At 49.3% G+C, this 25227-nt stretch overlaps 8 protein-coding genes across 8 annotated transcripts; 6 read left to right on the top strand and 2 right to left on the bottom strand.

The window, feature by feature from the left end:
* The first annotated feature begins 1714 nt into the window (after positions 1–1714).
* On the top strand, positions 1715–3645 carry F5B22DRAFT_604714 (mitochondrial peroxiredoxin PRX1). Its single transcript, XM_047974809.1, has 3 exons — positions 1715–2475; positions 2616–2939; positions 2998–3645. Exons 1-3 carry the CDS (start codon positions 2450–2452, stop codon positions 3320–3322), a joined length of 675 nt encoding a protein of 224 aa, XP_047831197.1. The 5' UTR covers positions 1715–2449; the 3' UTR covers positions 3323–3645.
* Positions 3646–5913: 2268 nt separating this feature from the next.
* F5B22DRAFT_646081 (uncharacterized protein) lies at positions 5914–9090 on the top strand (the record flags this gene model as incomplete). The annotated part of the gene is made up of 1 exon (XM_047978683.1): positions 5914–9090. One exon carries the CDS (start codon positions 5914–5916, stop codon positions 9088–9090), a length of 3177 nt encoding a protein of 1058 aa, XP_047831196.1.
* A 458-nt stretch (positions 9091–9548) lies between these two features.
* On the top strand, positions 9549–11556 carry F5B22DRAFT_126705 (Alpha/Beta hydrolase protein). Its single transcript, XM_047968925.1, has 3 exons — positions 9549–10072; positions 10139–11016; positions 11122–11556. The coding sequence occupies exons 1-3, from the start codon at positions 9831–9833 to the stop codon at positions 11199–11201; spliced, it is 1200 nt and encodes a 399-aa protein (XP_047831195.1). The 5' UTR covers positions 9549–9830; the 3' UTR covers positions 11202–11556.
* Positions 11557–12494: 938 nt separating this feature from the next.
* Positions 12495–14862, top strand: F5B22DRAFT_636032 (acyl transferase/acyl hydrolase/lysophospholipase; the record flags this gene model as incomplete). Its single annotated transcript, XM_047977230.1, has 2 exons — positions 12495–14822; positions 14860–14862. The coding sequence occupies 2 exons, from the start codon at positions 12495–12497 to the stop codon at positions 14860–14862; spliced, it is 2331 nt and encodes a 776-aa protein (XP_047831194.1).
* Positions 14863–15544: 682 nt separating this feature from the next.
* Positions 15545–18691, bottom strand: F5B22DRAFT_636031 (uncharacterized protein; the record flags this gene model as incomplete). The annotated part of the gene is made up of 9 exons (XM_047977229.1): positions 15545–16036; positions 16147–16293; positions 16356–16624; positions 16702–16812; positions 16882–17054; positions 17153–17481; positions 17580–17755; positions 17819–18374; positions 18539–18691. 9 exons carry the CDS (start codon positions 18689–18691, stop codon positions 15545–15547), a joined length of 2406 nt encoding a protein of 801 aa, XP_047831193.1.
* Positions 18692–19808: 1117 nt separating this feature from the next.
* Positions 19809–22707, top strand: F5B22DRAFT_604694 (putative aryl-alcohol dehydrogenase). The gene is made up of 11 exons (XM_047974808.1): positions 19809–19977; positions 20051–20082; positions 20133–20364; positions 20424–20946; positions 21008–21208; positions 21268–21444; positions 21495–21581; positions 21635–21724; positions 21786–21933; positions 22062–22150; positions 22324–22707. Exons 1-11 carry the CDS (start codon positions 19964–19966, stop codon positions 22420–22422), a joined length of 1692 nt encoding a protein of 563 aa, XP_047831192.1. The 5' UTR covers positions 19809–19963; the 3' UTR covers positions 22423–22707.
* A 22-nt stretch (positions 22708–22729) lies between these two features.
* Positions 22730–23439, top strand: F5B22DRAFT_126472 (uncharacterized protein). The gene is made up of 2 exons (XM_047968924.1): positions 22730–23023; positions 23079–23439. Exons 1-2 carry the CDS (start codon positions 22861–22863, stop codon positions 23261–23263), a joined length of 348 nt encoding a protein of 115 aa, XP_047831191.1. The 5' UTR covers positions 22730–22860; the 3' UTR covers positions 23264–23439.
* On the bottom strand, positions 23323–25003 carry F5B22DRAFT_126459 (GPR1/FUN34/yaaH family-domain-containing protein). Its single transcript, XM_047968923.1, has 5 exons — positions 24580–25003; positions 24436–24515; positions 24294–24368; positions 23841–24234; positions 23323–23779 (listed from the first exon to the last, which is right to left on the bottom strand). Exons 1-5 carry the CDS (start codon positions 24682–24684, stop codon positions 23615–23617), a joined length of 819 nt encoding a protein of 272 aa, XP_047831190.1. The 5' UTR covers positions 24685–25003; the 3' UTR covers positions 23323–23614.
* Between the last annotated feature and the right edge of the window lie 224 nt (positions 25004–25227).

Raw genomic sequence — 25227 nt, 5'->3', positions numbered from 1 at the left:
AATAAGGGATGGGGATGAGTTCGCTGTATCTTCTAGAAGACGGCCGATTCCGTGGGTCTGATCTAGGCGGCAGAGTTGCGACCAGCCATTTGGAAAGGTGAATGAAATCATCGACATCACACCGAGCCCCGGGTGAGTAAGATGGTCCAGTAATGCCCGCCTTCATCTACGTTGAGCGCACGCAATTCTTACGCCTCTATACTGTAGACCCTTAGTTGCATGTGCAGCTTCTCGGCGTAAGGACAGATGTGTACGTACATGCTACTCAAATGGTACTGCGCAGAGTGCGGTGCCTGGTACACCAGTGACGAGATCAAAACCAACGACTGCGATGACTTCGCCGAGGTCGGGGAATGCGAAGAGAGGAACGTCACCACCGAGGAGTCGGATGCCGATGGACTCTGCGACGACTGTACACGGGCCCGAGAAGGGTAGGAAACGCGGCGTGGGCAGTGCCGTGGTTGCACATCCTCAGAACAGCTATCAAAACTACCAGAGAATTCGCTTATAGCACGTTGGCATTATGACACCAGAGAGCATGCATCTTTTTGGCGGTTCACGCATTTACGCCCAAGATATCTCCAAGCCCCGAGGTCCAAAACACCTGGGATCATCGATAGGCTGTCGGATGAGGGGTGTGGGAGGCTTATCATCCCCAAACTACCTTCAACCATGGTTGTTGTACCTGAAAATATGGATTTGTATGAGGCAGCCCAGACGTAATTCGATGACAGAGTGCACCGCAAACTCGCCCATCACCCACTCACAGCTGCCTTTAGCCTTTAAATCATACAACTCTGACTCTCCAACCGCACTATCAAATAAAAGCACATCGACGCAGGTCCAAGCATCCTCTCACTTCGACATCAAAAACTGCACGTTATATCGTAGCACAACAACCAAGAACACAAAAGGGACTACATGGAAAGAAAGAAAAAAGGGCATAGGAGGAGTTCGTCTCACGTTTCCGCATCTTTTATCATTAATGAAATGGGGCTTCTATTGCATATGGGCAATTTTTTAGTGTCGAGACCTGTCACACGGGCATCTTCTCGTTGCTGCTCTTGGAGTATACTTCGTAAGGACTCAATTGAATAGAGTAATCGAGAACTAAGCAAGGGTATGTAGCACAAGCTAGGGTAGCAACGAATACAGACCATTATTAACCAAAGGAGATTAGAAATGCACTGCTGTTGCTTGGAATGGATAGAAGAGGGGCTGAAACTTGGGACGCGAGAGTCGGGACCTGATTTGTTTAGATATTACATTGCAATCTATAGCTTCACATGTACAGTAGGTTGCAGGAAGTGTATAACAGCGTCGAGGCTGAGGTGTAAGTAAATAAGTAAACGGGTAAGTAAGTAAATATAAGCAGCAAAGTGGCCGACAGCCGCGATGTCCCGGATAGCCTCTTGACGGCACCGAAGCTGTGGGTGCCGGGGAGGGCAGTCGGCGATGATGACATTATAGCGGGCTGAAATGACAAGATGAGAGGGGGCGGGGAGCTTGCGCGGCGCGACACCAATCAGTAGCAGCCCACAGCACGCAATCCAATAATCCAGTAGCGGTAGGCTGGAACGGGACTAGTGAGGGGTCGCGGGCTCGGCGGGGTTTGCTGGCGGGTGCGAGGGGCTGATGAGCTCAAGGTGCAAGTTCAACTACACTTCCTGTAGTACTTACTTACATGTATTTACATACCTACACTTGGCGTACCGGCTACTATGATGCGAATATGAACGTCGTGTCATTTCGGTGTCACGCCACTATGGTGATCCGGTGTACTTAGGTACTGGTATCTACGGAAACAGAGACAGCGGGCTGTAAAGATGTTGTGACACCATCATCAACACTGAGCTCTGTATCAAGGCTGCTTTATCACCTACCGGTATATAGTAGGTAAGTGGAAAGGACGGGTTTATAACAAGACATCAAGGCATCGCGGAATAGGGGCATAGAAGCACAAGCTTGGATTATTATTGCCATTATTGTCTCCATGTGCCTACCTACCTCCTGTATACATATATGTATATCATAGATGCAGGCTACCCGAGGTGTAGAATGCAGGTACGTACCGGCAGGCGAGCATCAGTGGTATATGGTACATTATGGATGTCATCTACCCACGTTACTTTAGGTACTATGGAAGAGGTAGTAGAAGCCAAAACCAAAAAGAAGACGGCGACCACCATCATAATTGCCCCTCCCCCATTTACCATTTATCATCACCCAAGACAATCGCGCCATCGTGAACTCAGCTAGCGGCAGTCGATAAATAGCTCCCGCGCCAGCCCCTCCTCCTTGCAACAGTTTTCTGCTTCTCCATTCCTTAGACCATTATTCTCTGTGATACCCATCCCTACCTTGTCTTTTCTTGCCAGCTATATCTTCTTATCAACACCTTCCTCACGGCCTTTACTATCACCATCGTAGACAGCTCTCAACCGTCATAATGGCTTCCGAATCTCGACCCGAACCGTAAGTGCAAGTCCCTCGCCCCCCTCAATTTCTCCTATTTCCGCGCACTCCCTTCGCTTTGGATTTTTATGCCACTAATAACATGGCTCCATCCATCATGTTCGTGCTGTTGACTGACAGCGCTCGCTTTGTTCTTCTAGTCTCCGCCTCGGCACTGTGGCCCCGAACTTCAAGGCCGACACCACCAACGGTCCCATCGACTTCCACGAATTCGTTGGCAACAATTGGGTCGTTTTCTTCTCCCACCCTGAGGACTACACCCCCGTCTGCACCACCGAGCTCGGCGCCTTCGCCAAGCTTGAGCCTGAGTTTAGCAAGCGTGGCGTTAAGTTGATCGGCCTGTCTGCCAACACCTTGGGTAGCCACGAGGGATGGATCAAGGACATTGATGAGGTTACTGGCGGCAAAGTCTCCTTCCCCATTATCGCCGATAAGGAGCGCAAGGTTGCCTACCTATACGATATGTATGCACTTCCTTTTTACCCAATATGTAGAGGAAAACGCTGACGAGGTATTTGGCAGGATTGACTACCAGGATACCACAAATGTCGACGAGAAGGGTATCGCTTTCACCATCCGTTCTGTCTTCATCATCGACCCTAACAAGAAGATCCGAACCATTCTATCTTACCCAGCGTCCACTGGCCGTAACTCGGCCGAGGTGCTGCGCATCGTCGACTCGCTGCAGACCGGCGACAAACACAAGATCACCACCCCTATCAACTGGGTACCCGGCGACGACGTCATTGTCGCCCCGTCCGTTAAGGACGAGCAGGCCAAGGAGCTATTCCCTGGTTTCCGCACTGTTAAGCCCTACCTTCGCTTCACCACCCTACCCTCGCAGTAGAGCGATCCTATCTCGACTTTAATTTGGCTAGTCAGTCTTAACCGTGTTGAATCGGGAATAATATGAGTTGATGGCAGTGGAACATGAGCCTAGTTATATATAGCTTGTAAATAAGGAGTCGCTCGCTCGTGATTACCATCGAAAATAATAGGACTAGTGACCTAGGTAATAAAATCAAAGCTTGAGGAAATCACCTATAACCGAGCATGTTAACGCAAAACACATTCGTAACCCCCTTGATCTTACCTATAGACAACTAAGATGAAAATCAAACTGGGGCACGAGATCGGCACAGTAACAGGGGCTATGAAATTGCAGCAAACAAAAATTTAGTTTGGCAAGGGAGCAAAGTGCTCCCTTTTAAACGGTAACTCGTCATCAAGACTGCCTCTTCCCTGTTCGCGATTTGATCATTGTTGTGGTAGGTATTTGAAAACACGACTTCCCTGATAATAGTTTGCGACGCCATCTTCGTATAACGACATGATACCCCTAATAAAGCCCATATTCATTATATAGACGCCCATGGGGCATTGATAGGCTCGTATAAAAATACTTGGTCCTTCAAGCTAGATAATTAGGCCTCCAGATTTAAGGTAGGTCGCGATATATGCCTATTGTTTACTACTGTTGATAGCGAATGGAAGGAGATCAGTAAATAACTTTTGTGCAGCTCCTGATACATTATAATATATATACCGTAGTGTAGGATATTACCTACCTATTAATATGTCGTGGTGTCTGAGTGTATAATGATACCTATTAAGCTGAGCTAATACAATTTCTAATTGTGCCCACCATTTATATATATGATCGACGCTGTACTGTCTTTTAGGTTTACATGTACACACCTTTAAAAACATTAACATAATATGATCGCCTAGTATCAGAGCGCATGTGTAGATAGGGTCAGTAGGTACTATGTAGTATTGACTACCTAAAGCTCAGGCCTGTCTACCCTGCTAGGTACATAGTCCGGACCTACCTCCGCCAGTAGCCAAGGCTGAACGTGAGGTCGTGACTCTTTTCATCTTCAGATTTGGGATAAGCTGTTCCAAGAGATAGCGGACTGTCAGGAAGGTGGAAGCCACGTGTTTTGCATGGATTCAAGCCTTAAAAGGGTGTTCCGGTGCTGCATATTACGGTTGCCTCTGGTGGTAACTTCGTCCACCCATCTCCCTTTCTATAGAACAATTGAACACTTAAATAATGTACATATATACTCCCTCAGCAGGTACATAAGGTATTAAACTGTATGAAGACATCTAGTTATGCTCCTTCTCCTTCTTCGTGTAGTAAGGTACATACATATATGTAGGTAGGGATAGGATCTTGTGCTTATACCTACTATGTAGTATGTACCTCCCTATGTTGAGCGCGTATGTATGTACTTAAGCAAGAAGCATAAGAATATGTAGGTACTTGGGTGGAACGGAGCTTTTAGCTGCAGTCGCCTTCTGCAAGGTACACATACATGGAATAACAGAGAGGAGAATCTTACTTAACTTGGAAGTATCTTCTGTATGTTAAAGGGGTTGATGGGATGCATTGTATTGGGAAATGCACGTGATGGCCATTCTCGGAGGTAGTCCGCACTACATAAGTACTTATGTAGTACTAACATAGTGCCGTTAGTACATCCATGTACCCAGGTACATATTTCCTTCTCATCTCCATCTTGGCTGGCTCCCTCGCCGGGCCGCGCCTCCACAATCAGCATACATAGTACCTATGTAGTCAGGGCAGTCAGAACAAGTCTTGCAAACAACGGCGACTCATTTTCCGGCCCTCTCACCAGCCTTGCTGTCGGTCAATTAGGCGCCAACCTTCCGTTATCAGCTTCCTGACACGTCCACTGCCGCCGTCTCTCGCGGTATCCGCCCCAATACTTCCCTAGTCCACTCTTGCACTGAGTTGAAGAACCGCACGAGGCCGCAAGGGCGACAAAGCTGACCCCTCTCCTTAAGGGCAAGGCGACAGGGAAGACGGATACAATCGCCCAGCATCAGCACCCACCCAATTTTAAATTCCCTGCGCCCATCTTAAACAACCCTTAGTACACGTGCTCGTGCTTGTCCTAGTACGGACATCTCGCTTCAACAACTCATCAAGCGCGCGCAGTAGTATTACACTGGACGCAAGGGGAGTCGCATAGTGTACAACAGAACAGAGGTACGTGCGCCCAATTTCAGTTATGACCTAGAAACACGTTATCCCCGCCATCGTCATCATAGTCGCACCGTACAGTATACCGTTTTTGAATTTGGCACCGCCCTCTGCTGAGCGCGGTCTGCCATGCTAGCCATGCGACAAGGCCCCCATATCTTGACCGTTGAGGCGGCCGAGGAGCATCGCGTGTCAGGAATATTTGGGACTTTGATCAGTAGCCCCACTCGCTCACCGTTTTCGTTGTACTTGCACTTAACCATGAATACCATGTTTCTCTTTTCTAAAGCCAGCTTTCCCTTCCTTGCCCTTTTCGTCAAGTTGGATGTTATCCTCGATTGTGTCGGTGGTGGGAGAGTGGCAACATCAGTCCAGAATTAACACGAAACCAACTATCATAATCTCAACATTACCGTCGATTCAGCATGCCAGCCTCAGAACTGACTTGGGGTGGGACAGGGCGTAGAGAGAGCTGGCAGGCTCTTGACAACTTCCAAATTACTCAGCTTCAAGACCAAGACCAGAAAACCGCCTCGGCATTGGGCTTGTCCAAGTCCCCTTCCGACTTATTATCCGACGTCTATCGTGGAATCAAAAAGGCCATTCCGACCCGTGAGGATTCCTTCAGACTCGCCCGATCGTCATCGAGACGCGCTGTGCAAATCTTGAATACCGATCCCGCGTTACGAACCGAGAACTTAACTTCAACAAAACACCCCCGGCGCCAGCATGCTCGAAATCTAAGCATACAAGATAGCCTCGAGAAGCCGCTCCCCGCGCCGCCACCGCCATCTCTTTCGCCGCTAAGCCCCCCCGCACCGCCTACTCCTGAGATATCAAACAATATTACCTTCTTTAACAGTGACACTGAGGATACAATCAGTATGGAAAATAGATCGAACACGATGGACTCTAACGTCTCGGTACCCTTGGGTCAGTCGTATAACGGAAGCATTGATACCAACAGTAGTCAGACAGCCCATGGAGGGGGCAACAGAATGGATGTAGAAGGTCAAGGGGAAAATCTTACTCCTCGAAGTAATGGTCCACAGTCGGCCGGTCCCTCTCCTCAAGTCACCTCTGCCAGAACGCCGGCTCTTGGATCGGCCGTTGGCACGTCAGCATCCTCCGGATCATCCGCCCACCTATCGGGTCTGATGTGCAATGTACATCGAACCACCGGCCGGGAACCTCACCCTCTGGTGGGTGCTACAACTACGATCTTAGGGGATAAGTTATATGTTTTCGGAGGACGTATCTTATCGCGGAGTCGACCTGCACCATTGACCTCGGACTTGTATGAGCTGGATCTTATTCGAAGGCACTGGACCAAGATTGAGACTACGGGCGACATACCGCCTCCTCGTTATTTCCATTCCATGTGTGCTTTGGGGGATACTAAGATGGTTTGCTATGGAGGCATGTCCCCGACAGCTAACCCTCAGCCTACATCTGCACCACAAGACCAGCAACCAGAAGTTGCCGTGATGTCCGATATTTATATTTACGATGTTCTCACCAAAAAGTGGACGTATATTCCCACACAGGATACACCACAAGGCCGTTATGCTCACTGTGCCTGCATACTGCCCTCATCAGCCACCTTCGTTTCACACAAAGCCCCTCTCTCTGCTCTTCAACATAACCCATCCACTGGGAACCCTAACGAGGGCCGGATCGGAATCAACATCGATGGAACAGGAGGCGCTGAGATGATTATAGTTGGCGGGCAAGATGGTGCGAATCATTACATTGAGCAAATCAGTGTCTTCAATCTCAGGAGTCTCAAATGGACTTCGACTCAGCCACTTGGTAAATCGTGTGGTGCTTACCGTAGTGTGGTAGCGCCTCTCCCTCCATATGTGAGTACCAAGATTGGCAAATCCAATAATGGAGCGTCACGCCAAGAAGGACCAACAAGCTCAGAGAACAAGGAGCCGGGTTCGTCTATGCTGATATACTCGAACTATAACTTCCTGGATGTTAAATTGGAGCTTCAGATCAGGGGTCCAGATGGCTCCTTAGCGGAAAAGCCCATGTCAGGCGCCTACTCGCCGCCTGGCTTGCGGTTTCCAAATGGCGGTGTCATCGACACACATTTCGTAGTCAGCGGCACGTATCTGACCAGCTCAAAACAGGAATATGCGTTGTGGGCGTTGGATCTTAGGACATTAACATGGTCCCGCATCGATGCGGGAGCTAGTGTTTTTAGTCAAGGTAGCTGGAATAGGGGTGTCTTATGGAATAGAAGAAACACGTTTGTCATTCTCGGCAATCGTAAACGAAGCCTTGTCGATGACTACAATCATCGACGTATCAATTTCTCGAACGTCTGCATGGTGGAGCTAGAAGCGTTTGGATTTTACGACAATCCGCGCAAGACTTCACCCATGTCAGGTTTCTTGTCTGCTAGCAGTCCGTTTGTGGCACCCGGCCTCAGTGTGGCGAGGAAGGCTGGTTGGACGGCAGGCGGCAGATTTCTCTCGCGCGCAGCTGAAGACCTTGGAGAGAAGGCGCTGACGTTACGGGAATTAGCGGACATGGAAATACTGTGTTTTAATGGGGAGAGGATACCAATCAACTCGAGAGTTGTAGGTAGAAGATGGGGGCCGTACTTCGTGCAGCTGCTTCGTGAGGGAGCCGCCACACAAGATGGGAGTGATGCGGTGACCTTAAGGACCGGTATGTCTAGCCAGGCAGGCACCCGTATGTCTACAATGACTATAACACAGTCGAATCGAAACACAGGCGACAGCAGTCTGTCACTAGCAACAACTGTAGGGAACTCATCTGCAGGCTCGATAAAACCACCCAGCACTGCGGGCACATCCATGTCAAGTGGGAGTGGCCCAATAGATCCTAGTGTGATCAACTCAGCTCCTACACCAGCATCTCTACCTCCAGGCTCCCGGCCGCGATGTCTCTACCTTCCACACACATATCCTACAGTCCAAGCGCTGCTTCACTTCCTTTACACATCATCTCTCCCATCTCCATCCTCGCCGCTTTGTACGCCGCAGATCCTATGCTCCCTGCTCCAAATAGCCCGGCCATATAAGATCGATGGGCTATTAGAAGCGGTTGTCGAGCGCCTTCATACACTGCTCGATTCACGCAACGCCGCAGCTGTGTTCAATGCTACGGCGATGGCAGCCGGCGGCGGTCGAGGCATCGATGGCAGTATGAATCCGAATTATTTCGTTGCGTTGGAGTCACCCCTGGTCGCGGCTGGTGGCAATGACACACTCGGTGGCCGGTCCCAATCAATATCGCAAGCCAGCATGGACGAGTCGGTGCGCTCGATGGACGGCCTCCGGATCAATACAAGCGTACCGATTAATCGACCCGGAAGCGCTGAACTGAGCGCAACGACTAGTGTCTCAGGAAGTGAATGGGGTAGCGAGGTTGGAGATAGTGAGCGTGGAGTCGTCAAGGAGGTTTGGACCGGCGAATTGAGCAGTGTTATTGGACTGCAAAAACGCGGTTTGCGGGGATTGATGGAGGGGAGACGGATGCGTGCAACGGTGGACCGAGAACGTGATGGAGGGCGAGGAGAGAGACTTGGGGGATCTCGCGTCGGCCTCGGAATTGCTGGCTCCTAGGAGGAGATTGAATTTTGGGCTGGGCTATGGACTAACGAGGACAAGTGCATCATCTATTCGGTTTTATTCAATTTGCTTCCGGGGCGGTTTTTACTGGTGTAGGGCGGGACGAGCATCATGAGTCACGGCTTCATATTCTAGATACTGAGATGGCGATGTTAGGATCGGTGGGCGAACATGCTACTTTACTTTACGGAGTCTCAGGGTTCTCGTCATATAATACCATTTTTCAATCAGCAACTTTGTGTTTCAGTGCAGTTCCCTTGTTTTGGCCATCCTTTGATTGAACACTCGGTAAGAATGAGAGGAAGAAATGTAGGAACAGATCTCTAGTTTGATGATTATAGGTCGTTTTTCATATGCATTCGATGAGGTAGAGTTAGACAACGTTGGAGATACCCAACCTTAGGTACCTAAGTAGCTATAAATAAGTACCAATCGACCTACCTAATGTGGGTAGCTTTGCCCACTACATATATATGTAGGTCAAGGGTCATGATATACTCTACGCATGTCCGAAGATACCATGATTCGAACAAGTCCTACTGCCATTACCTATTCATATGCCTGCAGCTGAGATAAGGTATTTCTGACGGGCTCGAGTCTGTTGACAACAAACCTCGGAATCCCGTCAATTCAGACGCGTGCCAAGGAAGGAGCCAAAACGGGACATTTGGCGCGTGACTATTCAAGTAGCAGACGTTTTACACCATGCATTTTCCTGCGCGGCCAAATAAATCATGCTCCCGCAACCGAGCGTAAGCTTCACGCTTCCCAGCGTTCACGATGGTACCGAGCTCGACTGTAGGCTTTTCCACCCATCTACCGGCCCCTCGCATCCCGGCCTGCCTTGGTCGGGCCACGCCGCTGTCGTTGCGCCCCCATATGCGCCTTTGGGGGGCTGTTATAACGATGCCATAGTCGATGTTGTCGCCGGAACCCTCCTACAGGTAGGGTATCTCGTAGTTACGTTCAATTTCAGGTTCCGTCTACCCGTTGTCTACGTCGTTGTGCTTCCGCTGACTTGCGTGTCTTGAGAGTGGTTTAGAGGCGCTGCATCATCCGCAGGACGCACTTCCTGGACATCTAAACCAGAGCAGGCTGACTACGTCTCTGTCATTGGCTTTCTAGCTTACTATGTTCACCACCTCGACAGACTCTCATCTAATGCTCATGAAATGGACCCAAGGCCTCTGCCGACATTGCTAATGGCAGGCTATTCCTATGGCGCCATAGTCGCAATGAATCTCCCGCACCTGGATACCATTCTGGCTCATTTCGCAACACCCGCTATACATACGGCCGAAGCTGATATCCGCCTGCGCGCCGAACATCTGGCCGAGGCGCACAACAGCCTCCCTGCCAGTCCTGGCTCGCCCCAGAGATCACTAGGTGTGCGCTTAGGCGGAGATGAGGTTATCTCGGAGAGAAACCATGATGGCCACGGCCCGGTGTCCGATTCCCACCGCGAGGAACGAATCCGAGAAAGCGTCGGGCATCTTCTCTCACGTGCGAAGCTAGTGCATCGACCGTACCGTCGCTGGCCATCATCACAAGAGGCGGCGGCCGACGATGGAGACGAAATGCATCAATGCTTAGACGAAGTGCCCGGAGGTATCAGGTTCCAGAGCGCCTATCTCGCCGTGTCACCCCCCGTCGGTATAATGGCTCGACTAATCACTTTTTCTCTGTTCAATCACTTGTCGCTCCCTTGGGCGAGGAGACCCCGGGCCGTAGCTGCGGACGATACACCGCTCGCGTCGAACCCTACTCTCGTCATTTACGGCGGACAGGACGGATTTATCAGTTATAGCAAGATGCGCGAGTGGACTTATCAACTTTCTAGTGCTAGCGGCTCGCAGTTCCATCATGTGGAAGTTACTGAGGCCGGGCACTTTTGGGCAGAAGGCGATACGATTTATGAATGTGAGTTTTTTTTTTTTTTTTTTTTAGGTGACTTTCGTTCCTTTCGTCATCTTTTGCTACTTTATTTTGGGGAAGGGAGAGACGTTACTAACTTCATGTGAATAGTGAGAGATGTCGTCGGTGCTTTTGCGACTGAGCTTGCCGATTACCATGCGGAGTCGAATTCAACACCTCAAGGAACGTAAGAATTGGGGATTGATGAGAGCAGAGACAACAGCCTTGGTTTTTTTTTTAAAGATAAGAATAAGGTTAAAAAAATCTTTATTATACTTAAAATATTATTAGAATTGACCTTGCTTCTTGGGATGATATGAAGTGGGCTACTAGAAATTTCAAAGTCTTTCCGCATCTGATATGCATTGAGGAAATCTATTATATAGATAGAATAGGTAGTTAACTATGTGGTACTGGTATGCCAGTACACACTACGTAGGTTGTGGTCGCAGATTTCCATCAGGCTTGGCACTATAAGCCAATAGGTAGTATGTGATGTGGTGCGGTATAGTGGCTGAGCACGGTGTCACTTGACTATTAAATTTACTTATAAATTACAATCAAACTCGGGCTTGATCAACATAGTCTTGTTTTGTAAGATAAAGAGCATGGAAGACAAGAGATGGGTGTATACATGAGGTCTTTCTCTAAAGGGTCCCTCTAGATACTCTCTTATCACATACAAATAACGTGTTACTTGATCCAGCCTTGAATAATCTGTAAGTAGGGGACCTTCGAGAGTTGCAGTAGTACTGGCATTAACTTCTTATGCTAGTTAGGTCTGGGTAAGGTATTTAATCCAGTACAGGCACTTTGGTATGTACATGATGCGCCCCCACATGCTACACCTACGGTGTCTCTATATACATCACAGGGCGCCTAGTAGTACAGTGTATATGAAGTACCGAGGCGGTACTCCGAGGTATCCCTCTTCCCCGAGCTTCACATGTCTACAGCGCATGTGGACACCCCGCCATTACACACACACACGACACACACGTCACGAGTTCACTTTCGCTCCGACGTCCCAGCCCTCAGATACTATCGAATATGTATTCACACTAGTTATGTACAATTCCTAGTTCATTCCACATGTGGCAGATGATGCCATGTGGCTTTCTCCTTTGTCTCTGCGCTACATCACCCTCTCCCCATTATTCTACCCATATTATGCCCATATCTTTATCCTACCTACTACGTAAACACCTCCTTGTTACTTACTTACCTACCCCATACACATACCATGTTTTCACCATTATAGAATCCATCCCTGTTAGAACCCAGTCCTAGGTGTACACCACGCCTCAAAGTGGGAATACCATCGGTTGAGTGTGCTGCTTCATTCCTTCGCTTCTTGGCCTCGATGGCTTGGTCTGCCGTGCGCTGTTGTCGCCCTTGTTCCCGACCTCGATCTCCGTACCAACTTCGCACCCGCGGCATGAAATTATACTCTTTCTCTGCATCTTCTACTGCATAGGGCCGACATGACCTTCTCCATTAACCTTCTTCCATCTGCTCCCGCCATCCGCGCCACCACTCGACCCGAAGCCAAGAGCATAAAATATCATCAAAATCAACCTGCCGTCGCTGTATCCATCTCCAGAATTGTCGGGAAACTCTTGTACTTCAAGGATGGCCTGACAACCCAACAGCGCGAAGAGGCAAGATGTCGTGACGAGCGCCGCCAAGTTCTCCTCGCCCGCATGCAAAATGCAGAGTCCTGCTGTCAGTGGGATGCCGCTGCGCAAGAGCTCGACGTCCTTGAGGGCAACGAGGAGTGGAAAGCCGACACGTCGACTGGGGACTACAACCCAGACATACTTGCCGCACGTCTGAAAGATCTCGATGAGGCGCGCATGGCTGGCGATGTGCGCACCATGATGTACCTTGTCAGGACTGCTCTATCACGCGACTTGGGAGGCATGGGCAATATCGATCTCTACCGCCATTCGTATTATGGCACTAAGAAATTAATCGAGCGCTATGTCGACTCTGCCTTACAGACTATTGCCGCGCTTGTCGAGCACAGTACTCATGCCTCCAACATGCCCAGCAATGGCAACGAAGACGAAGACGAAGACGACGGCGACGTCGACGATATATCAGGGCCAAGGGATCTGTTAGACGCCATGCTATACGCCCGCCAGAGTTTTGGCCGAAGTGCGCTTCTATTGAGCGGCGGGGGTACCTTCGGCATGACCCATATCGGCGTTCTCAAGGCCTTGTTCGAAGCAAAGCTGCTTCCACGCATTATTTCCGGTGCATCGGCCGGCTCCATTGTATGCGCCGTGTTCTGCTCCAAGACGGATGATGAGATCCCTCACGTTATCGAAGATTTCCCCCATGGCGACCTGGCTGTGTTCGAGGAGCATGGAAATGAGGATGGCCTTCTCGATCATCTACGCAGGCTGTTGACGGAGGGCAATTGGTCTGATATCAAGCACCTCACCCGCGTCATGCGCGACTTGCTCGGTGACATCACCTTCCAAGAGGCTTACAACCGCACCAGACGTATATGTAACATATGTGTGTCTACGGCATCCATCTACGAGCTCCCTCGGCTACTCAACTATGTCACAGCGCCCAACGTCCTGATATGGTCTGCAGTTGCCGCCTCCTGTTCTGTTCCTCTTGTGTTTAGCGCTGGCATGCTACTTGTGAAGAATCCACTAACGGGCGAACACAGCCCTTGGAATCCAACACCCCAGGTATGGATAGATGGCTCCGTGGACAACGACCTTCCTATGACAAGGCTTTCTGAAATGTTCAATGTGAATCATTTCATTGTCTCTCAGGTAAACCCTCATGTCGTACCTTTCTTAGTGAAAGACGACATGCCATGTCCATCGACCAATAGCCACCACGCCGTCATCTATAAGCAAGAGTTTGATTGGTTAGACACTATCACATCCCTCGCGAAGACTGAAGCCCTCCACAGGATGCAGGTCCTGGCAGAAATTGGCGTGTTTCCTAATCTAATTGGCAAGCTTCGCTCAATTCTGAGCCAAAAATACTCAGGCGATATAAACATCTTGCCTGCCATTGGTGTTTTTGATCTCCATAGGATCTTAAGGAACCCCACGACCGAATTCATGACGCGCTCATGCCTTCTCGGCGAACGCGCCACGTGGCCGAAATTGGCTCGCATATGGGATCGTTGCGCTATTGAACTTGCTCTTGATCGTGCCGTTCATGCACTGCGAGCTCGTGTCGTCTTCAGCAAGAGTCAAGTCGATCTACGGAGGATGGCCACGGGTTCATTAACAGCCGACTATAGGGACGGTTGTGAACGACCTACGCAAGTTGAAGGATTCCTTTCCAAGGGGAAGCTGAGGCATCGTTATCGTAGGTCGAGCGGCAGCAGTTTAGTCAACAACTACTATCCGTCCTACGAATCGCCCTGCAGCCTTATGGATGACGATTCGGATGACGAAGATCAACTCGAGATACCGGTACGCGATTCTCGTGGAAAGCCCAACCTCAGATTAAAGAAGTTTCCAAAGCATTACACACTCCTAAGTGGGCCACAAACAGGACCCGTATCGTCCGCCACTTTTGAGACCGAATCATTCGATTTCTCGCGGGTCCCGACGTCCTCGGGTAAACTCCTAAATAAATATGCATTTCATTCTCCCAACAGACGTACCACAATTAGTGCTCAGCAACACAGTGCCCCCAATACCACAGGTAGTGACACTACCAACACTTTAAGTACCGCAGCCGTGACTTCACTACCGTCAGTTGCTAGCAAGGATACTGGGTTCGGGACAAGTGCTTCAGACGCTGATGTAGAGAGCCACGCCGATGCAGATGTTTCTGATCCTATTTTCAAATCACCCGAAACCCGAGTAGCAACGTCGGAGACTCCGTTGTTAAAAAATATCCAATCACTAGCCTAATGGGGCGACCAGCAAACAACTTGGACTTCAATGTGTGAAACTGATCGCTAGCGCTGCAATTCGGCACCAATCTTAATGGTAATGCACTGTCACAGCTAGTGCTCAGTTATCCTGGGTGGCCATTGAGCTTCAGTCTTGAGCGGAGTTTTAGTCTAAACGAGCACTGGCGGAATATTCGTAAAATTCCACCTTTCCCGTCACGAAATTGCACGGAGTGGAGCCTTCATAGGCTAGAGTCCATCGTTGAAATGATGGTAGCAAAGCGACCCTAACTAACTCGCTAAAGGAACATACCGGGAATATGATCATTTGATGAGGTTAAACATGTTTGAGCGTCATCACATCATAGCTCTCAGGTGTGAGTTGGGTACATTGGCACGCGATGGTTGGGTGGTTTTCACCTCCATAGGAAAGCAGCCCATACCGATAGACCATTACAATCTTGTTGACACGGTGGTACTGGAGAAGAGAAAGGCTGATCACTTTACGGCTATGATACTTGGTAGTCATATAGCAATTCTTGGAAAACCAATGATACCCTTTTATTTAAACCCCCTCATCACTTACAATATACTATCGAGTATAGACACTCATCCGACTCAATATCGGGCGGCATTTATAGAATGAATATCCCATTAATATTCTTCGCTCAGTCCTTGTGACAGGCCGTAGAACTCCTCTGTCCCTGTAAAGCCCATCCATGGGTTGAATATGAGACCGGCGTCTTCCCGGTGTGCGTCTATGGCCACGTCCCATAGGGAAGACGAAGCTGGACGGGATAACGGTAGTTGCTGACGATGCGGCAGGGGTTGGGATTGCTGGTTATAGTTGTTGCATGATGGCGGTGTCAGGGTCCCTGGTGTCGTGATGTTCCGGACGCCAGCTGCGGATAAAGTAGGCAGAGGTGAGAAGGTACCGGCATCCGTGCCTGTATCTCCTCTTCCCGTGATTCCTAAGCTCGGGGCCGTCCTCGTCTGCAACAGCAACGGATACGTTGTCCGCGGATTCGGATTCGTAGTACCAAGCGCATGGGATACTGGAAACGAGCCGGCGATCTCGTGGCTGTCGTCGGCGAAATCGGATTGTAGGAGAAGACTTTGTACGGATAGGCGCTGGCGCGAGCTTGCCTTTGTTTTTGGTACGGCGGGGTAAGTATGTCCTCGCCAAAGTCATGGGGTTTGGGGAGTTGTGGGGACCAGAACGTGTCGAGAGCGGGTATGGACTAGAGGGAACTTACCTGCCGTGATATCTTGGAGGACGGCCGCCGTGGCGCCGCTGGTTCTGGCTCTGGCTCGGTATGTGTATCTTGTGCTCGTATTTGCGGCTGCGCCTGTTCGGATAGACGTTTCGAGTAGCTTGATATCAGATTTTCGAGCGCCACACTCTAATCAAGTATTACCAGTTAGCCACCTCCGCCGCTTGATAACGTCGTTAGATAGGACTCACGAGCGATCGTGTTGAAGCCGAGTACTGGAAGAACTCGGTAATGAGATACAGCGAGACTTGGCGTGCTTTATGGATGGATGCCTCGAGCGTAGATGTTGCGCACGGAAGCCGTGATCCGAACATCACGAGACGCGCGCTCTCGAATGCACAGACGGCTGCGTCACGCTCGAGGAATAGCAATTGGCTGCTGCTGCCGCGGGGATAGCTCGTGATGAAATCCCCTAGAATCCGAATGATGTTCTCGGCTTGTTCGAGACATTGTGCTTGCACTTGGGTTTTTGAATTGTCAATTGTAGGTCCGTTCTGTGAGAGATATGGACATCAATGGGATGTAAACTGAACTCACTGGTGGCGCAATCCTGGGGACGAATGCTCGCAAGTAGCCCGGATGGAGCTGCCTCGCTGTAGCCATTCAAGAACATGCGATATATATCGCAGTGGCATTGGTAGAAGGAAACTAGAAAGAGATGATAGTTTAGTCAGTGTGTGTAATACTATTGTATGAACCGAGTGTATTTGCGCGTACTATGCAACATCACGAATTGTGCTGGCCATGCGCACGAGGCTAGATTCGAAACCGAGTACTGGTGTTCCGGAATCAATGCGGCTTGCAAACGCGCCAGGTCCTGCTCGAATTGCTGGATACGATCGCTGATCGTCGACAAAGACTCCTCGCCGAGGCCGACTCGTCTGTTAAATCTAGAGGAGTTCTCACCAGTCAGCCCTTTTTCCTGTTCTGCGGCCGACATGGCGAAGGCGGGAGCAGCCAGAGATATCTTTCCGTCATACACACACACCTCATAATAGCCCGGCGAGTCGAAATGAGTCGCAAATACGCTCCACGCAATCCCATAGCCACGACGTTGTCGGATACGCTCGGTCGAAGCATTCCCGTCGGACACTGCTGGCCAGCCTCGAATATCTCCTCGCGGCAAGATAGCTGGAGATATATGGTCTCTTCGGGCAGAAGCTCGAACTCGCGCAGTCCGACGCAGAAGTAATCATCGAGGATGTATAGCGCCCAGAAGAGTCGTCGTCGGGCCTCCTGGGCTACAAAGGCTAGTTCAGCACGCTCGTAGTTAAGCCGTAATGCAACGGCTGTTCGCGCCGCGAGGGCTGCTAGCATCTAGGTTGTCTGTCAGACTGAAACTTCTCTTCAACTATATGTATCGGTTTGCTCGGAAGGGAGGAAAACTTGGTAGCCCTGACACACTATTCACTTACAAAGGCAGTGGGGAACTCGCCGCCTTCTATTCGACAGCGGACGACTAGTAGTAGTGCTTGTAGATGGAAGATAGATGGACGTCCGATGTGCTGAAGGATGAGTTGTTCTGCCTTCTTAGCCCAGATGGTATGGCAACGTGCTGTGGGCTCGAGGTGCAACGACGTGACGGCGCAGACTATGAAATCAAGTTAGAAAGTAATTTACTTGAGCATCATTTTCAATACTGAGGTCTCCTTACTAGCCAACTTGAGTGCCTCGTTAACGGTGCCGTCGCGACATCGTCTGGTAACGGTGGGTTTATGAAGGAACGCGAATGAGGGTAGAGGATACAAGTATGTGAAGTAGTCTTCTAGATATTTCGTAACCATTGCCGCGTCGGGCAAGGAAGGTTCCGCTCTCGTCTCGCCATCCCCGCTTACGCCCAATCTACGGGTTGAAGAATCCTCGCGGACGACTGTCGGTGTCTCTAAGATCTCTTTTTCTCGTAGGGGAAACTCAGGGCCACGGTCCGGAGTAGAGGCGGAAGCATGTTTTCGAGCAGTCGGGTATACGCACTCTCTGCCCTTGCGAGTGCAATTGAGGCAGCTGGGAATCTCACCGAGACATCGTGTTTTCTTCAAATGGCAGGGGATACACGCCTGCAACCGTCTCCGACGCTCGGGTAATTTTAGATAACGGCCTGGCGGCCGACTCGGCGACTGCTGGAACGAACATGCAAAGCCGAGGCGATCGCAATTCTGGCAGAGACCCTCCCGTCCATCACAACGAACCTTACGTACCCTACACTGAGAGCACTATAGCTCATTAGAATTAGTATTGCTTTCTCGGTCAGTTGAATTAGACGCCAGCTTAAGGGGATGTGTGTATATCTGTCTCCACACGCTCATGGCTCTAGCAGGAAATAATGACCTCGACACAAAGCTACTATGAGAAGAGAATGATGAAAGGGGTATCATACTGTGGCAGGCTTTGTTCTTGGTAAAGCCGTCGGCGTGGAGATTGGACCTGACCTTCTCTCCACGCTAGGGTCTTGACCTGTATGATCGTCTTCTATATCTATATCCTCAACACGGCGGGTGCTCTGCGATGGGCGAAGTGGTCTCAGCGTCATTATCAAGTAGCACACTAACGACGCCCGATGAGCGATTAATGATTTCGGCCCCGTGTTTTAAGATACATATCATTGGCGAGCGCCTATGTGTCTGCGTCTTTCGTTTCAGTATAAGCACATCTTTATATATGTTTCTCCCACTTGTCTTTCACTCACTCACTCCCGCGCCCCTATATATTCATGATCATAGTCTCTTATGATGAATCGCACACACTCGGTCAGATATCGATAGTTTCTTGAGGGGGCCTCGGAGCAGTTCGGCTTAAGGATTCGGACGAGTTTATATTATGAACCTCCAGTACTGACGACGTCAACTTCGCTCATGCCTCTTATACCTTAAATAGGAAGCCCTGTATCATAACGGCTAACGAGATGTACACTAGCCAGAGGCTCTTCCCCACATTCTCATGGCTACCCAGAGATCTCCCCGCGCCGTGTTTGGGGAAAACAGGCCTTGAATTACTACCCCAAACCTTCTAAGTTACGTAGTTGGCGGAAAAGAAATCAGATAACTCAGGGCGTTTACGAGAAAGAGATCAAGATCGCCGTAGTCAATATCCCTTGATTTGAGTAAATACCTATGCCTATTGCCCATGCACTTACTGTCTCTCGCATCGTCATGAAACCTATTAATGCCAAACCTGGGTTAGCCGCCTTTAGGTGGACATGGCTCTCAACCAACCAGAGATCTGTGCAGTATAGCACACCACCTAAGCATGAATGACGCAACAAGACTCATTCGCAATCTTCCACTTGTAATTTCAACCGTCTCCAGGGCCCTTTTCAATCTTAAGTGACGTTCCTAAATGAAACTGGTATAGAAGTGCGTGCGCTCAGGACGGCCCGTATCGCTGAAGTCGCTTGTTTGCTCGATTATGTCAGACCAGTTTAACAGCTAAGTCCTTGGTGTTCTGGCGTGAAATAACCCGATATTCTACAGGTCAGAAAGCGAAGTTGAGAGTGATAAGACAACCGAAGCAGAGAATTAGAGGAAAGAGATGCTGAATGCAGTGGACGTCGTGGTCTTGAAAGGTATTGTGTCTATCTATATAGATAGATCAAGTAGAGGTAGGTATAGGTAGCTATCTAGTGAACCCCCGCTTCAACCCCGAGATAATCGGGTAGACGGTCCACATTTATATCTCTGCTACAATCGGCATTCATCTTCAAAAACGTAGACGACATACGCGGTAAATCATTGTGCTCTTTAGGATAACGCCATCACACACTACGCTTGACAAGGGCTGCCTACCCGGCCACTATCCATTCAGAATGGTTGGGCACGTGTAAGTGAATCGATTGGCCGTGTGAGCACTATTAGGGGCAGTCTTGGGACCAGGCTAATAATGACTGTCCCAGAAACATGATGGACGATGTCCTAATATCGAACTGTACGTGAGGCACGCGCAGCATTGACAGGGTGAGCCGCCAACTGTAGTAGTGCCTCCCGAGTACCTTCGATCGGCTTTGCGAGCTCTCATCTCCCAGGGCTCCTCTGTACAGCAACCCTTCGTTCGACATGTTCGCGAGAGACTTCTTGATCCGAAACCCGAACTCTATCCCGCTCAAGTGCTCTTCCCCGGTCCTGATGAACTGGCAACGGAGTGTACAACGTATCTAGCTCTTACGAGGTGCCTTTTCTCGAGTAAAATGGTACAACTCTCCTTATCGTAGTACGTATATGTTATGCCGATCTTGGTAGCTCCGCGGTTAAGATGGTCCGATCACTTAGCCTAGATCATTTTTCATGTTCATTACACGAGGCGAACGCAAACTGGACCATTGGGTCCGAGCTACACAAGGCCCTCGGTGGCTTTGCTGGCGACATAGTACAGGCAATGCAGGCCCTCAAGGAAATCGATCCTCCGAGGGACGATGCACTTAAAGCTGAACTCCTCAAGCTTCACACGTCTCTAGTGAAATGCCGCCACTACTGCGAGACACATGAACCAAATGTTTTGGACTATCCGTTTCAAAGATCAGAGAGACAGGTCGCTGACGTTGTGCACATATTATATCCGGATCACCCAGCAATAGACAAGACAGGCGACGAATATTTCTTCCCGTCAGACGTTTCACTCAGTGAGATCACCGAGACTTTTACTTTGGGGCCCTTTGAAGCGCCTCGCCTCTTCAATGGTTTCTGGCAACTCTCTTCTCCTGCCTGGGGCACGGCATCTTCCGATTCTCAGAACGCGGCTCTTTCGCAGCTTCTCCGCTCTGGGTTGGTTGCTGCAGATATGGCAGATCACTATGTAAGAGGCTCGTCGTCGAGCTTCCAAGATTTTGGAATGAGGCTAAATAATTCTGCCACAGGGTGATGCTGAACTCGTATATGGTCACTTCCGAAACAGTCTTCCACCTCAGGTGAAAGACAAGGTGTTCGCTGCTACAAAGTGGTGTGTATTCAAACCCATTGGCTGTGAGGTCACCGACAAGTGGGTGCTAGAGGCAGTTAAAGAGCGATGTAGGCGGCTTGGAGGCAGAGTCGAGCTCCTTCAGTTCCACTGGTATGATGTGAGTACTACACGATAATCTTATGCCTTTAAGCATTTACTAATACCTTGTTTATTAAGTATGGGGAGAAAGAATATCTTGACATCCTAGTGAAGCTTATCTCCCTCACAAAAACCCATCCTAGGCTTGTCAGTTCAATTGGCCTCTGCAACTTTGACTCAGCTCATACACAAGAAGCGTGCGATTACCTTCTTGACAAGACCGGGGTTGTTGGACTCGTGTCAAACCAAATACAAGTAAGAATCATTACATCTGGAGTTTGAGCCCCTGATTGACAATACAATAGTTCTCTGTTGTAGATTCGCGTCCCCTCTGGAAGATGTGCTCTATATCGGCGAAATATGGGTTGAAACTTCTCACGTACGGCTCATTTGTAAGTACCATGATATACTCAATCAAACGTTTGATTGACTTTCTATGTATTAGTGTGGTGGCTTTCTTTCCAGCCGCTGGCTCAACCAGCGTCTGCCAGAGATGTATTCCGCCTCGTGCCACCTGACGCCGTCCCAACGCAAGGTGAGTTGAAGCTTATATAAGGCTGGGTGGTAGATGGGGCGAAACTGACTCTCCGGGTCAGTACTTGGGAATGATCTGTGACTGGGGCAGCTGGGAAGACTTTCAAACCCTGCTGTCCAGGCTCTCTACCATCGCAGAGAAGCATGGCGGCCTAAGTCTTACCAGCGTAGCTATTCGATGGGTTTTGCAAAAACCGTCAGTTGGCGCAGGTATGTGTCTTCACAAGGAATGCTTACGCGTGCTTCCTCCCTCACCATAGCTAAGCCCTAGCCCTGACGCTCGTACTTGGGATCAATGCCGATACGGTTGTTTGCTGATCAAGCCCGGCCATCACCAGTCATTGTAGGGACAAGGCTCGGTGTAGCAACGCATGATCAGGATAATTTGACTATATTAAATCTAACACTGGACGATGATGATATGAAGGTTAGTACTGTTCTTGTCTCAATGGTGACAGACAAATCCTGACGAATACCGATTTCACTATTTCTCCCGATCCCCGTCATTACCCCTGTCAGCCCAAGTCATGGTATTTAGTTCGTCCATCATATCCCAAAGGACGAAAACATCTACATTGAGCGAGGCTAATGGGGATAAAGGCAATCGATGAAGTGGCGCTAGGCAGTAACAACGAGAAAGCTGGTAGGCTAATTGAGAGTTTGGGTGACTGTGGCAACGAGTATCGCAATATGCACTGAAACAGTTTGAGGATGAATTGTAATTATTCATTGTGACCTTTGCAACGCATCTGCGGCACACCTGGGTGCAACAATAGACCTCCAAATAGGATACATGTTTCGAGGCAGATTCAAGTTCTACAGCGTTTCTGTTTAATAAGCACCGGGCGCGTTTGACTGTCTCCAAGTTCTTCATATAGAACAACCAAAACACCAAGTCCCGTTATGCTGATTCTCCTTCAGAGTCCCACTCGTTGAATAGGACTCCTAAGAGAATTGGTTAACGTGATGGGGGCTTGTGACTTACCCACTTCTCCCGAACTCCGAAAACAAATGCAGCGGAGCGGGGTTCTAAAGTAGTAATCTAGGCATCATTAAACTACCACTCTACGCCTTTGATATTTAGAATTTGGTATCGGCATCTGAGGCCAGAAAGAAGACAGCATACATCCACGTGCCATGCCATCTGCAGACGAGTTCGAGCTGTATGACCTTCGCGTCGAGGTCGTCTGCCCGCCGGGTGAACGTATCCTCTGTGGTGCGCGAGAGGGCGATTATTTTACGCTGCAGGGAGAAATGATGTATTTACCGCATGGTCAAGGTATAAGCATATACAGCCTTTGTAGGTAACCAACACGCGCAGGATACCGTTTCAGACCCCTAACAATCCGTTCCAGCATCTGTCTTGCCCCTACTGGCTGCAAAGCAAAGAATGACAGACAAAAATGACTGGATGACAACAGACGCTCTGATCGCTTGCCCGGATCCAAATTGCAAGTCTCAGTTGAAGATCATCCGCACTGGGATTCGCAAGTTTAATCACTCGGAAACGACCGCTGTCCCTTTAACGAGAGAGGAATGATGGTACCGAGGTGCTTCCCCATACCCACAATCACACCAAAATAAATGCGGAGAGGGATGGTCTTTATCCTTGCTTGTGGAATTCTGTCTTGTTTACTCTGATAGTATAACTACATAACCATTCGAACGAATAAGCCTGGAGCCGTCTCTTGTGACAACTGCATTCTAGTGTGCAACTAATCAAGCTTTATCCCCTACATAGATAATCAATAATTAAGCACGGACAACAAAGGTATAACCGCGACGAGTGTAATACCCACGAAACATAGCCAGTACCCAGCACATGGCACGTTTTGAGTTCCTGTTTCCTCAGCTAGCCCTTACCGTATAACGCATTGGGTCTTTATGGGCTTTAATCACTGTGCTCACGCACCGCTAACTCTACGTCGGTGCTGGGCCAGAAGTGGCTCAAGTCTCCCACTGGAAAGTTAAACCGAATTCTCATCTCCCCTGCCATGATAACAGAGCACATATACCAGCCCAGAATTGACACGGCGAATATGATAGCTCCACCAGCCTATGATCAACGAGTTTTAGTATGATTTCGTTCAGTTAAGTAATTTCTGACCGGGACTTACTTTCGAAAGTTTATTCGCCATTTCATAATCGCCCCAGGAAAGGTTGAAGTAAGCACCTGCTAATGTCCAGGTTGCTATCGCTGTAAGACTAAATATAGTTGCCAAAACCATGTTCAGACGAGTCGTAAAGGCAAAAAAGGTCAAAAAGGCAAATCCCCAAACGATAAGGTACAGTCCGATAGCGGCATTGTATTCCCTCGATGCTGTGCCCGTCGGATCGCCCGGCGTAGCAAATGGAACGCCAAGGGCGAGGTTAGGTACCTCGAGAAGCCCAAATGACAGCCAGAATACGGCGAATAGTCCCATGACCATCATCGAAAAGAAGTTTCCCAAGATCCACTCGAATACCAGGGCAAATATCATCGTGACTGGTCCCACAAAGAAGAAGATCCCCCTTTTCTTGCTTTAGCTGTAGAACATAGGTAGGTACGGGAACAAACGGTGCACACATACGCCACGGGGGATAACCCTGCGGAGCCTCCCCATCCCATGATGATCATGGAAAATGTAGAGGCGGATATGACAAAGCTAGTGATGGTAAGCTGCCCGTACTAACGTGGGACGGCCTGTGTGCCGTCGTAGCAGTGAGACTTACCCAATGAAGCCGAGAGGTGTTGGGTTCGCAAATCGCTTGTGATAATCGCCAGCACGAGGCACCTTAGGACTCAAGTAGAGCTTATTTTCATGTGTCAGCACCCATCCCCTATCTAGATAAGCAACCACTAGGCATAGGCCATACCTTCTCGAAGAGTTCCGGGGACATTGTCACACCAGTTGGTGTTCGATGTAGCCCCTTTTCTTCGTCATGGTTTGTCATAGAGTACGGAATTTGTTGATTGGCCATCTTGCCAAAATCACCATTACCTAGAACTTACAAATGTATAGACGAAAAGAAATGGTCAAGAAGCAAAGGGAAAAAGCATCTGTAAGCCCATGCTTACAATTCAAGGGAACCGCTTCTCTTTTAAGCATCTCATAATGTTTGCGCGTATTAGCTCTCGGAGCCTGATAGTGAAATTGTCCCGAATAGGGCGAAAGGGTGAGCTGAGGCTAAGTCGGTCGTGAGCACTATCGATATAGCCATTTCTTCCAGACCTGTAGGGTGAAATCATATGTTTACCACAACTATCCAAGGCGCAGATAGATAATCCGGGGTGCAGAAAATGAGCGTTTATTACCCGCGGGAGGATACAACGTCGCGTATCAATCAGATGAAGGATGGGCACGAGGTGTGGGACCCTTGCCGCGGCAGTTTACTACCTGGTGGGAGTTTTTGTCATAAAGGGTGTCCGAGTGTAGTCTCATTGTCTCTATCTGGAAACTTTTCGCAGCAGCCTCGGACCTTGATGTCGCTAAATTAAGATTATATCATGGCTGACCAAGGCAT

This window comes from Xylaria bambusicola, assembly GCF_022495145.1.
Source record: "Xylaria bambusicola strain CBS 139988 unplaced genomic scaffold F5B22scaffold_18, whole genome shotgun sequence".
NCBI lineage: Eukaryota > Fungi > Ascomycota > Sordariomycetes > Xylariales > Xylariaceae > Xylaria > Xylaria bambusicola.
The sequence above is the reverse complement of the archived record's forward strand: the minus strand, read 5'-3'. Positions and strand labels throughout refer to the sequence as shown.